Source organism: Mastigoproctus giganteus, chromosome 6, assembly GCF_048544385.1.
Source record: "Mastigoproctus giganteus isolate SK-2022 chromosome 6, ASM4854438v1, whole genome shotgun sequence".
Taxonomy (NCBI): domain Eukaryota; kingdom Metazoa; phylum Arthropoda; class Arachnida; order Uropygi; family Thelyphonidae; genus Mastigoproctus; species Mastigoproctus giganteus.
In genome coordinates, this window is record NC_143580.1 from 196,860,775 (window position 1) to 196,875,431 (window position 14,657).

The window sequence follows — 14,657 nt, forward strand, 5'->3', positions numbered from 1 at the left end:
CAACAGTTAACCATTTGATATCAAGTGGCCCAATGTGATTCAATCCCTTCCTTTTACTGTTAATATAAGAATAGAAGTCTTTGCTGTTTTTCTTTGTTCTTTGCGAGAGGCTTCTCATAATCTGTCTTAGTTTGATTAACCTCCTTTGTGAGTTAAATACAGACTAATTTATATCTACCACAGGCTTCTGTACTACCTGATAATTTACATACATCCCATGCAATTTTCTTCTCTCTCACACGTCTCAAGAGTTCATCTGACATCCATTCAGGTCTAAGCATTGAACAGTATTTCTTTGTTGGTATGAAAAGCCTAGTAGCTTCTTTGATTACTTCCCTGAATAATTCCCATTTAGAATTTACTCTTGATAACATCATCAGTTGGTCCCACTGCACACAATTAAAAATTTAAAGCCTTCTGTAGTAACCCTTACAAAAGCAAAAGCCTTTCCCTTTACTCTTGACAGAAGTTATGCCTTTAATTAAATTCCACATTAATACACTGTGATCGCTGCCACCAAGTAGTTCTTTTACCAGTACTGTATACAGATCTGTAGGCCTCTTTTAGGAAGGATGTAGATCTGCTGGAATGAGTACAGAGAAGGACAATGATAGGAGTGATATACTCCCTCCCACGATAGGAGGGAGTATATGATGAGAGCCTTGTCGATCAATTCGGCCCTGGAAAGATTGTGCAAGGCTCAAGGGGTAGAATTTTTTTCAGCCTGGACTGTACTTGTTAACAGGAGAGATTGCTTCTACAGGGATGGGATACACTTAAATAGAAAGGGTGCAAGAATATTTGCTGATGCTATCGAGGCAGTGTTAGGTGGGTCGGAAAACTGCTAGCTTGGGGGGAGACAAAGACCAATAGATTGACAGTAACCACTGGCAGAGGTGAAAGAGATTTTTGCACTGCTTCTATTAGAATTAGCAGAAGACTGAAAAACAAGATGCATGGTATTTCAGAGACTGCTGGGAGCCATTGCGGTACAAGTAAACACATGGGTTGTGTTAGGGTAGCTAAGAATAGAAACAGGTGCAGGTATACTTGCGTGTACACCAATGCTAGGAGTTTAGTAAATAAATTTGATGAATTTGAGGTATTGCTCAAAACATCAAAGGCAGATATTGTTGGGATATCAGAGACATGGTGTCACACAGATATAAGGGATGCAGAACTGGAATTTGGGGAGTACAACGTCTACAGAAAGGATAGACAGGATAGGAAGGGGGGAGGGGTTATGCTATTAGTTAAGAAACACTTAAAAACCAAGGAAGTGAAGCCAGTCGACATCGCTGGACAGTGCAGTGTTGAGTCAGTTTGGTGTGACATAAGCATTGGGAGATCAAAATTGAGAGTAGGAGTGTGCTATAGGCCTAATGATTCTGATGAGTATAATAAGGAACTGTACAGGGAAATAGAGTGGGCCAGTAAATCAGAGAGTCTTATAATGGGAGATTTTAATTTCCCAGATATTGACTGGAATTTGGGGGCTGATTAATCACACACTAGCAGGGCTTTTGTGGATTTATTGGATGATTGTTTTCTACATCAGCATGTTCGGGAGGCAACTAGAGGGAGTAATACTCTTGATTTGATTATCAGCAGTGATTCTTCATGCATTAAGAATCTGCAGATAAATGAACCACTAGGTGGCAGTGATCACAGTGTGCTGAAGTGGGATTTACTCAAAGAGGTAACTACCATTAGGGGTAAAGGGAAGGGTTATTGCTTCCGTAAAGGCGACTACGATGGACTGAGACAGTATTTAAATTCTATACAGTGGGACCAACTGATGATGTTACCAACAGCAAATTCAAAATGGGAAGCATTCAAAGAACTTATCTTGGAAGCTACTAGGCTTTACATACCAACTAAGAAATATTGTTCAAGGTTTAGGCCAAAATGGATGTCAGATGAACTAATGAGGCATATGGCAGAGAAGAAAAATGCATGGGATACTTACAAATTAACACATGACACAGAAGCCTATGATAGATACAAGTTGATATGCAACCAAGTTACAAAGGAGGTTAGGTAGGCGAAGGCAGATTACGAGAAATCCTTGGCAAGGGAGGCAAAGAAAAACAGCAAAGAGTTCTTTACTTATGTAAACTCTAGAAGGAAGGGGATGAATCAGATTGGTCCATTTGATATTGATGGGTCAACTGTTGATGATCCTGCTCAGGTAGCTAACAAACTAAATGAATATTTTGCATCGACATTCACACATGAGGAGTTATTCAGCAAGGGGAATGCCAGAGGTGTATTCAACTCTAGCAGTAAGCTACAGAATCTTGAAATAACTGAGAGTAAAGTGGAGGAGAAACTGTTGAAGATAAACACAAGAAAGGCACCCGGGGTGGATGGGATCTATCCAGTTATATTAAAGGAGGCAGCAAAGGAAGTAAGCAAACCCTTAGCCATAATTATGAGAGCTTCCTTGGACTCAGAGGAGGTACCCATAGACTGGAAATGTGCAAATGTGACCCCAATTCACAAAGGAGGATCAAAGGCTGACACAAGTAATTATAGACCTGTGAGCTTAACTTCTGTTCCAGGAAAATTAATGGAGGCACTGGTTAAAGAAGCACTGCAGGATCATTTAGACAAGACTTCAGTTATAGCTCAGACACAGCATGGTTTTGTTAAGGGGAAGTCTTGCCTGACCAACTTGATTGGATACTATGATGCAGTCACAAAAGAACTGGATGCAGGGAATAACTTTGATATTATATACTTGGATCTTAGAAAGGCTTTTGATACTGTTCCACATGGAAGACTGCTACACAAATTGGAGCAGTGTGACATTGGAGGCAAATTGCTGCTATGGATAAAGGGGTGGTTGAGGGGGAGAAGACAGAGAGTGGTAATCAATGGACACTGCTCATCGTGGACTAATGTTATTAGTGGAGTCCCTCAGGGCTCAGTGTTGGGTCCATTATTGTTTTCTGTATTTATAAATGATATTGATGATGGTATATCAAGCTTAATGTCCAAGTTTGCAGACGATACAAAGGTTGGCAGGGTTGTCAAGGACACTACTGACACTATGCTGCTGCGACAGGATCTGGAAAGGTTGAGCAGATGGGCTGAGAGGTGGCAAATGAAGTTTAACATTGACAAATGTAAAGTACTACACATGGGAAACAGCAACCCCAGAGCAACGTATCAACTCTGTGGTACTACACTGACAGTGGTAGAGAATGAAAGGGATTTGGGGGTGGTTGTGCAGGCAGATATGAAGTTCTCTGAGCAGTGCAGACGGGCTGCAAGAGTAGCTCATGGAGTATTGTCAATGATATACAGGAATTTTTCCAGCAGGGATAAGGAGGTGATTATTCCATTGTATAAGGCAATGGTCAGGCCACACCTAGAGTACTGTATACAGGTCTGGCGGCCTCATTTCAAGAAGGATGTAGAGCTGCTGGAACGAGTACAGAGAAGGGCAACAAGATTAGTGAATGGAACAAAGGGTTGCTCTTACGAAGAAAGGCTTAAGTTTTGCAAATTACAGTGTCAGGAGACTAGGCACCAGCGAGGTGTTCTGATAGAGGTGTATAAAGCCTTGAATGGTTTAAGCATGCTCAATGCTGATGGGATTCTTCCTCTAGCCAGAAAAATCACCTGAGAGGGCATAAATTCAAATTGAGGAAAGACAGATGTAGGATAGACGTGTGGAAATTTGCCTTTAGCCAGCGGGTGGTTGGTTGGTGGAACAGACTTCCATCCCTTGTGGTGGAGGTTGATAGCCTAAATAAGTTTAAGGCTCAGCTGGACAGGTATTTTGAACGAACAGAGGAGTGAAGTGGAAGTGGGGTTTTTTTTTTTTTTTTTTTGGCTGATGCTGCATAAGCTTGCTTTCTTGCATCAAATGCCTCTACTAATGCTAATGCTAATGCTAATGCTAATTGGTGAATGGAACAAAGGATTGCCCTTATGAAGAAAGGCTTAATTGCAGTGTCTAGAGATTAGGCACCTGTAAGGTGATCTGATAGAGGTGTATAAGTCTTTGAATGGTTTGAGCAAGCTCAATGCTGATAGGATTCTTCCTCTTGCCCAAATTAATTGCCTTAAGGGACATAAATTTAAACTGAGGAAAGAAAGCTGTAGAACAGATGTGTGGAAATTTGCCTTTAGCCAGCAGGGGTGGTTGATCGTTGGAACAAACTTTCATCTGTTGTTGTAGAAGTTAACAGTTCAAATAAATTCAAGGCAGAACTAGACAAACATTTGGAGTGAATGGATAGGTGAAATGGGAAGGGGTTTTTTTTTTTTTTTTTTTTGGCTGATGCTGTATAAGCTTTTTTCTTGCATCATATGTCTCTACTAATTCTAATGCTGATGCTGATGCTAGTGTGTGAGTGACCAATCCACAAATTCCAGTCAATATCTGGAAAGTTAAAATCCCTCACTATGAGACATTCTGAGTTGCTGGCTCACTCTATTTCCCCATATAGCTGTTTGGTATACTCATCACAGCCATCAGCCCTATAACACATTCGTAATCGCAATTTTGTTTTTCCAGTGCTTATATCACACTAAATGGACTGAACCTCGCACTCATCATCAAAGTGAACTGTATTCGCTGCTTTAGATTTAATATTCTTCTTAAAGAGCATAACCTCTCCACCTCTCTTGTCCTCTCTCTCTCTCTCTCCATCCTGTATACATTATACTCCCTATATACAAATTCAGCATCAGTTATGTCTGAGTAACACCATATCGCTGCTATTCCTATAATATCTGAATACAATGACTTAATGAGTGCTTCAAATTCTTAAAATTTATTTACAATGCTCCTAGCATTAGCATACATGTAAGTATACACACATGTGTTTTTACTCTTAATTACCTTAACAAAACTCATGTATTCAGTGATTCCATAATGACCCACAGCAAAACCTGAAATCCCAGATACCTTGCTTTTCTAGGCTGCTGCATGTACCAATAGTAGCAATGCAAGAATCACTTTCACCTGTACCAGTGGCTCAAACTATTAGTCTGTTTATCCCCACCAAATTTAGCAGTTTTTCGATCCACCTATCATTGCCTCAATAGAATCACCAAATATTCTTGCACTCCTTCTATTCAAATGTATCCCATCCCTGTAAAAACAGCGTCTCCTGTTACAAGCACTTTTCAGCATGGTCCACTGACCATGCTGAAAAAAATATTCTACACAGTTAGCCTTACACATTTTCTCCAGAGTTGAATTAGTTGACAAGACACTCAACATATACTCTCTCCTATCGTGTCTCGGCAGAATTGCAGACATTTTCGAATTCAATACTAATTCACAACTTTTTTCCAACATTGACCATACTTGTTAGGTAAGTGCTCAGTTCTCTTACCCTTAATGTCAGTAGTGCCAACGTGTACTATAATATCTCCTTTTGTGTCCTTAAAAGATGATATCTATCCTTCTCTATTCCACTGATCCTTTTTTCCACAACATATTTCCCATTTCTCTGACAATAGAGTTACCGACAATAATTAATTCAATATAGATTCGGCTCAATAGAGTCTCAATATACACTAGTGTTCCAAGAAAGTGCATCACCTACGAAGTTCACATTTCTAACCCTTTTTTGTGATGGTATGTTGCATTACTTTTTTTTAATTTTATTATTATTATTATTATTATTAGCCATACAGTGCAAGGAAGCCTAAGGCTTATGCTGCACCAGCCAAAATAATAAATTTCTGAATTATCCAGAGAGAGAGAGAGAGAGAGTCAGAAGTAGAAGGAATCACCAAGAAAGAGAAGAATGACGATACACCTAGGCTCAGGACCCTAGGTGTGCCAAGCCCATACTCACCAGATGTGAGCCCCCGGGGTTAATGTCTAGCATCAGAAATAGAAATACAAACAAAAGATATTTATTAATAGTTAAGGCAAGGCTAAGTAATATTTGACAGTTGCTCTCAAAATATTCCAAAATGAGCATTTGCAACCTTTATACAACAGTTTTGGTAAACAAGACAATTAAGTTGAAATAGTAATAGTAATCATGGCATGTGATACAAGATAGCAAGCGTATGAGCTTATGTAGCATCAGCAAAAAAAAAAAAAAAAAAAAATTCACACAGCCATTCCCTCTAAATGTTTGTCCAGTTCCTCCTTAAATTTATTTAACCTATCAACTTCTACAATGACAGATGGAAGTTTGTTCCAGCAATTAACTACCCGTTGGCTAAAGGCAAATTTCCGCACATCTCTACAGCTGTCTTTCCTCGATTTGAATTTATGCCCCCTTAGGGTTGTAATCTGAACAAGTGGAAGAATCCCATCAGAATTCAGCGTGCTCAACCCATTCAAGGCCTTTTATATATTCAATCAGAACACCTCGTAGGGGCCTAGTTTCCAGCTGCTGCAATTTGCAGAACTTAAGCCTCTCTTGGTAAGAGGATCCCTTCATTCCCCTCACCATCTTGTTGCCCTTCTCTGTACACGCTGAAGCAAATCTACATCCTTCCTAAAATAAGGCCTCCGACCTGTACACAGCACTCAAGGCGTGGCCTGACCATTGCCTTATACAGAGGGACAATCACCTCCATTTCCCTGCTAGCAAAATTCATGTATATCATTGACAAAATCCCATGACCTGCTCTTGCAGCCTGTCTGCATTGTTCAGAAAACTTCATATCTGACTGCACAATTATTCCCAGGTCGTTTTCATTTTCCACCACCCTACGTGTAGTACCGAAGTATGTTCCTCTGGGGTTACTTCTACGAATATGCAGTACTTTGCATTTGTCAAGGTTAAACTTCAGTTGCCACTTTTCAGCCCATCTTCCCAAATTTTCTAGATCCTGTTGCAGTAGCACACTCCCATTACTGTGATTAACAACCCTGCCAACCTTTGTATCATCTGCAAACTTCGACACTAAGCCTGATATACCTTCATCAATATCATTGATAAATATACAAAACAACAGTGAACCCAACACCAAACTCTGTGGGATTTCACTAATAACATTAGTCCATGAAGAGCAGCGCCCATTGATTACCACCCTCTGTCTTCTCCCACTCAACCATCCTTTTATCCATTGTAGCAACTTACCCTTAATACCATTCTTCTACAATTTATACAGTAGTCTTCCATGCGCAACAGTGTCAGCAGCTTTCCTGAAATCCAAGTATATGATAACAAAATTATTTTTTGCATCCAGTTCCTTTGTAACCACATCATAATATCCAATCAAATTTGTCAGACAAGACTTTCCTTTAACAAACCAATGCTGTGTCTGAATTATTGCTGCAGTCTTGTCTAGATAATGCTGCAATGTATCTTTAACCAGTGACTCCATTATTTTACCCAGAACAGAAGTTAAACTAACTGGTCTGTAATTCATGTCACTCTTCAATCCCCCTTTGTGAATTGGGGATACATTTGCACATCTCCAGTCCGTGGGGAACTCCCCCTGAGTCCAAGGATGCTCTCATAATTATGGCTAAAGGTTTGCTTAGTTCCTTTGCCGCCTCCTTTATTATAACTGCATAGATCCAATCTGATTCATCCCCTTCCTTTTAGCATTTATATAAGTAAAGAAATCCTTGCTGTTTTTCTCAGCATCCTTTGCCAAAGATTTCTCGTAATCTGCCTTCGCCTATCTAACCTCCTTTGTGACTTGATTACAGACTAGCTTATATCTACCATAGGCTTCTGTGTCACCTGATAATCTATATGCAACCCATGCATTTTTCTTCTCTGCCACGAAATGTTATCAGAAGCCCTCAATTTGCTTCAGTTTCATTTCGAAAATGGAAAACATAATGAAAAGTTCACCAGGTGCAAACTAATATTTAGTTGAACCGCCTCTGGTCCAAACGGCTGAAGCACACTGTCGAGGCATGACAAGATCAATTTCTGAAGATAATCAACTGATAGTTTGTGGTTCCACACACAAATTATGGTTTCCTCAAATTCATGAAGGGTCTTTGGTTTCTTTCTGGCAACTGCAGATTCCACATGATGCGAATAGTTCTCTACAGGATTCAGGTCCTGGCTGTTTCCTGCCCAGCCAAGAGTTGTAATGGACTGTTCTTCCAACAATTTTCTCAACCTGTAACAAATGTAAACACATTACTGTCGAACCTCTAATGCAGAAATGAAGCTAAAGTAACTACAGAAATGCCTACTTACAAGAAGCAGAATCATCCTGAAAGATGCAATTACTTGGCAGGTTGAAATGGTCTCTAATAGTTGGCAGCAATTTGCCTTCCAATATAGCCAGGTATCCATTGGCATTTACAGACCCTTTCATAAACTTCAGCTGACTGACCTACTCTGCAATATAAAATGCACTCCCATATCATTTGGCTGGTAGGGAATTTCACTGTAGACTCCATACAGTCTGGATGGTATTTTTTACCACATCTACGGCAAATCATTTGTCTCCCATCAGAGCCATGCAAGTTGAATTTCTTCTCATCCAAGAAAATAACTGACTTGTACTTCTCAGGGGTCCATTTGACATGCTCCTTACAACAAATTAATTAGGCCTTTTTCATTTTTTGTGTGAGGAGAGGCTTCTTCTTAGGATGACGGGCTATAAGTCTATTTTTGAAGAGATGTCTTCTGACTGTTACTGCACAGTTCTTCTGACTTCTGACTGGTTCCTTTTTTCCTATCAGCAGAACCAGTATTCTTGAGTTTGGAAAGAAATCAACTCACTGTCGACTGATATCAAGGCACTCTATAAGCAATACGACGGGAAGAACATCCTTCCTCACGTAAAGCAACAATAGCACTCTTTCTTCGTGGTGTCAACTGTACGTAACTAGCCATCCTGACACAAGCAAGGAATGACTGTAACTCTTGCACAGCATGCTTATATAGCTGAAAGTAACAGCTGATGCAATATTTCATCATCCCCTATGTGTGTCAATCTTATCTGATGCAATCTGTAAAGAATATTGCCATATACTTATGTTATTCAGACAATTACAAATTTAAGGGGTGATGCACTTTCTTTGAACACCAGTGTATCCATTCATTATTACTGAAACTTATAAAAAAGGTTTTGATAAAAATTTTTACAGTTCAAATTTTTAATGAGAAATCTGTATATTATCTATTATCTATTATGCATTATCTGTTATGTTAACTGCTATGTGTATGAGTTAGTATTAGGATTAGCCATACGGTGCAAGAAAACCCTAGGCTTTTGCTGCCCAGGTCAACCTTTTTTTAATAATTAATTTAAAAAAAAAACAATTATACATAAATAATAAAATAAACTATCTTATGCCTGCCTCAAATCGGTGTCTATCCAGCTGACTGAATTTCCCCCAAGCTGTCAGCTTCAACTACCCATGAAAGTAACTTATTCCAGAAGTTTACAACTTGCTGTTAAAAGAAAATATCCTGCAATCTAGTCCAAAAATCTTCACCCATAATTTGAATTTATGGACCCTAGTTCTGGAATCATTTATAACAATGAAAATTCCACCCTCATTCATTTTTCTTTCACCTCTCAGAACCTTATATACCTCAATCAAGTTGCCTTTAAGGTGTTTAGTTTCTAAGCTCTATAGCCCACATATTGGAATTTTTTCCTCATATGGATGCCCTCTTGCTAATCTCAACAAGCATGTTGCCCATCTTTATACACTTTCAAGAAGCTCAAAGGATTTTTTTTTAAGTGCAGTCTCGATGCTCGAACACAGTATTCCAAGTGTGGTCTTACAACTGCCTTATACCATAGGTTTATGACCTCCCTATCTTTATAAACAAATGTTCGATAAATCATCGAATGAACATCGTGGCCTTTCCTTGCCACCTGTCTGTACTATTTGGAGAACTTCATGTTCAACCATTTCATAACTCCCAAAATAGCTGAGTGGTCAAGAGCATGAGTGCAGTAGCACACGATCTTTGAGTGGACCAGGGTTCAAGCCCATGACTACTAAATATGATTAACATTTGTATTGATTGATTTTATTGTAAACTCCACTGACCTGGTGGTCGTGCCGGAGTAAAAACAAGAACAATATATATATACAAAGTATGTAAGTTATTTTGGGATTGCTATTCCCCAAATGCAAGACCTTGAATTTTTCTACATTAAAACATAGCTGCCACTTTTTTGGCCATTCTTGAAGTCTATCTAAGTTGTTCTGAAGAAGTTGCTCTGCTTGGTCATGTTCCTAACTACTTTACCGACTGGACATCATGTTCTGTATCATTTCATTGATATCATTTAGGAAAATCAAAATAATGGTGCCAACCACTGGGGAACTCCATTTCTTATATTACCCCATTTTGAAGCATAACCATTAATCACAACCCTCCACATCCTGCTCTGCAGATGTATGTAATCAGTGGATTGCATGTTCTAAGGATTTCCCTGTGATTCCTACACGTTCCAGCCTTTAAAGTAACCTCTTGTAAGCCAAATGCTCTATATAAAATCCAAGTAAACAATGTTAATATTATTTCCTGCATCCAATTCATGAGTGGCTCTGTCAAAATAACTAGCCAGGTTAGTTAAACATAATTTTCCCTTTACAAAACCATGCTGTTTCATTCAGAATTCCATTTCTATCTAAATAATCCTGTACTGCTCTCTTGATCATTGCCTCCATGATTCTCCCTACCACTGAAGTTTGACTGACAAGTCTGCAGTTACCCACTTTTTTCTTATAACCGCAATATTGGCAATACACTGGTATTCGCTCAATCCAAGGGAATCTCAGAGTCCAGTGAAACCCTCATACATAACCTTAATAGTTCAATGCACTTTCTTACTACCTCCCTCAAAATTAGCAGGTATACGCCAAGAACTCCAGGAGCCTTATTTGCTTTTAAGCTCAAAAAGATTTCTAATAATAATCATCTTAAATTTTAATATCACTAATTTCATGCTTTGCAACTCTAATCGCACAGTCTCCATGAAGGGTTTTTCTTTTGTATATGTCGATGCAAAGTACATTCTGTTCATCTGCAACATCAACTGGATTAGCTAAGGCTTTTTCACACTCATTACATAAAGGTCTGATCTGATTTGTTCTTTTCTTTGTATTGACATATGTGGGCAACTCCTTGTCCCAGCTCTTTGCTCTCTTGGCTAGTGAATTCTCATAATCTGCCTTTGCCAGTCTAATCTTTTCTGTGGTACTATTATACAGTGGTGGACAAAAAAAACTGCATCACCTTAAAAAAAGTAAAATTTGTAGTGAAATGTATATGATATTGTTTGATTACAGTCATTTTGTTTGTTGCAAAGCAAAGATATTGCATCAGATAATGCTTCTATTGCATCAACAGTTTCTATAACTACGGCGTTGGAAGGATATACACACTCATTAGTATCCTGTTTTGTGGAGGTACAAGCATGACTCCATATGTTCAGTTGACACCAAGAAAAAAAAAAGTGTAGCTGTTGCTCTGTCCCAAGAAAGGCTTTCTACACATCCTATCACAGATAAAATAGGCTGCCACCAGTCAATAGTATCCTGAGTGTTGAAATTAAAGCATGAAACCGATAATGTGAAGAGAAGACCTGGATCAGGCCATAAGAGAGTGACTACACCATCCTAAGATTGATATTTGAAATAGCTATGCCTTCTTAATAACCATGCTAGTGCTCCTGATCTAAAACTGGACTTTGAGATGGCCTGTGTTGAAAGAAGTGCACAAACTATCCACAGACGGCTTTCGGAATGTGGTTTGCATGCCTATTAGCCCAATAAAAAGCCTTTGTTGACCCAACAAATGAGGAAGAAGCAACTTGCTTGGCTTAAAATACATGTTTCATGGACAAAAGAGTAATGAGACACCATCATCTTTTCTGACGAATCGAAATTCAACCTGCATAGCTCGGATGGGAAGCGATATGTCAGAAGACGAAAATCAGAGGCATGCCATCCTGACTGCATAACATGAACTGTAAAGTTCCCTGCCAGTCAGATGGTCTGGGGATACATAACAGGCAAAGGGGTGGGGCAAATTAAGTTTATTAACAGAACGGTGAATGCAGAAACCTATACTACTATCTGGGAGGAGTGCCTGAAACCCGTTATTAGGGATCACCAAATAGATGTCCAAAACTGCATTTTTTTAACAGGACTCCACACCTTGCCACACAGCAAAATTGGTAAAAGGTTTTATGCTATTTAGATTTAATGATGAGTTTGTCTTCTTGTCTAACAAGACTTAAAACATACTTACACCCATGTTTTCCCTCTTTTTTCTCCCTTAAGGTGCACTCATACCTCAGAGCTGTCATTACAGTGTTGGACTGGCCCAGCAACAGTCCAAATTTGAGCCTAATTGAAAACTGCTGGTATATAATGTCGTCTAATATTTCTCAGAAAAAGCCAACAAGTAAGACTCATCTGCAGGAGAGCACCGTAAGGGTGTGGTGCCATGAAATTTGGCAACCGTATATCCAGAAGTTGATTAACTCTATGCCAGATTGTTGCAAGGCTGTAATTGCAGCTCGAGGAGGAATAACAAAATAATGAGAACTTATTTTGTTGATTTAAATATTTTTGACAATAATTTAAATATTTAATGACAAGTTAATATAATACTATTATGCATTTCAAACATTTCTGCAACCCACAATACAGTACAAAACACATTATTTGCAAAATTCACAAGTGATGCAGTTTTTTGACAGCCACTGTAGATCAGTTTATATCTGTTATAAACTTCAGCACTTTTTATCACTCTGTAACGTTTCCATATCATTTTTTTCTGCTCTATTAAGTTTCATTTTGAATGCAGTGCCTTGCAATCTTTTCTTGATATTATGTTGGCTTTTGATTCCATTCAGATTTCTTCTCATTTAATTTTACTTCAAGATTATTTGACTTAATATGACAGCATAGCTTAATTTATTCAAGATTATTTTTAATTGTGGTCCTCAGATTTAATAAGTTAATTTTAACAAAAAGATTTTTTTTTCTTAACACAATTAGTTTCATTAAAGGAGTGAAATTGGATTCTTGGGAATGGGAGGAAGGGTTCTCATCCAAACATTTTATGTTCAGTGAACACGTTAATCTCTTTGCCAAGACTATTCCTAGAGTTATATATGCCTTTGTATAAATTTAGAATGGATCACGAATCATTCATGATTCATTCAAAGGCATATATCTATTACTAAAATTTACTGACAATCCTTTGGATTGTCAGTAAATTTTAGTAAGACAAAATAGCTGATCTTTACTTGATGTAAATTACTGGGATCTTGTCCAGTACTTTTGAGTCATCAAAAGTTGTTTCCCCATAAGAAAAGTTTCATTTTCTGGTAAGTTAATTTTAGACAGAAAACTGTAATTTCATCAAACGTTATAGTTCAGTGATTGAAATTAATTAGAGCTTTCTGGTATCGATGATTGAAAACTGACTTGATGTAAATCAATAATCAGTAAATATTATTGTCACCTTATCTCCTTTTTGTTGGTCCAATGTTCAACAATTTGTTCCTTTTGTGGTAAGACTAATATTTCTTCATTACTGGCTCAACTGATTTTGAATCAGCAACTTACACCTATTATGGATCAGCAGAGTTGGATGGCATTATCAACTCTCCTTGAGTTGTTATGCGGAAGAATATTTACCTGGACAACTGACATTTTTCAATAAGCGGAATCTCCTTACTCCAATACCCCCAAAGTCCTGCTAGTACAACCTTTTAAACTTAAAAATGTTTAGAAAATCTAGTACTTTTTTATTTAACATGCAAAAAATTGCATGTTTAATAATTTTGATTTGGATGTGGAATTGTGATAAAGTGATCAATTATATAAAAGATCCATTAAGGAACCTTTTTTTTTTTTAAAATTCCTAAGGAAGTTAATGTTGTTTTTGTTTTGTGCATGTGTAAGTCACATCACAGTATGTGTAAGACACATACTGTGATGTGTCTTACATGCATGTAATTGGAGACTATGTAATATTATTTTAATTTGTAAACCTTACTAGAATTTGTATTTGTGAAATACCAATTTTTCTGTATTTTTTTTCCAAAATAAAATACAGAAAATTCTCACAATAGTGGGCAATATTATGAAGACAAATGATTCTCAATTTCTTTATAACATTGAAAAACCCATACATCACAACTTAAAGCCTCTTCACTAATTTAATTAATTTAATAAATTAATTTATCCTTAAATATATAGATTTTAATCTTAAATTTCTTTACACCTTTTGGAGATTTTAGAATGATTTTGCTCAATTTCAAGCTAAAAATATTGTTTGAGTTTAATATGTAATTACAAAAGTTAAGAGACAAAGGGTGCTAACAATATCATTAAATTTTACCTTATAACTCTGCAACTGAGCTCTCTTTTCTGAAAGATTTGGTTTTAGCTGTACCTCCTTACAAATCTGATTTGCAAGCTCTGATAACCATGTTGCAACTTGTTTGCAACTGAAAAAAAAAGAAAGAGAAATAACTTGCATGTTCAGGTGTAATAAAATATTTTAATGCCTATATCCTATAAAAATGAGATTCAGTAATTTAGTTTCAATAAACTTATTCAAATTTCTCCATAACATAGGAAAAATTGTTTAGAGTGACTAAAAACACAAAAGCTTATTATTACTTTGAATTATGATGATTATTATTATGAAATATGATTCCTAGCCATATTAGTAATTAACTAATATAATTCTCAGGTTTCACTTGTT

General features: G+C 37.5%; 1 protein-coding gene across 3 annotated transcripts in view; it reads right to left on the minus strand.

Annotated features, from left to right (window-relative positions):
- LOC150084856 (muscle-specific protein 300 kDa-like) overlaps window positions 1–14,657 on the minus strand; it is a 1,257,473-nt gene that overhangs the window by 1,208,874 nt on the left and 33,942 nt on the right. For all 3 annotated transcript variants that reach the window (XM_090376651.1, XM_090376652.1, XM_090376650.1), the window contains exon 4: window positions 14,289–14,397. In XM_090376651.1, the coding sequence (XP_090232777.1) occupies window positions 14,289–14,397 (109 nt within the window). The remainder of the gene's footprint in view (window positions 1–14,288; window positions 14,398–14,657) is intronic.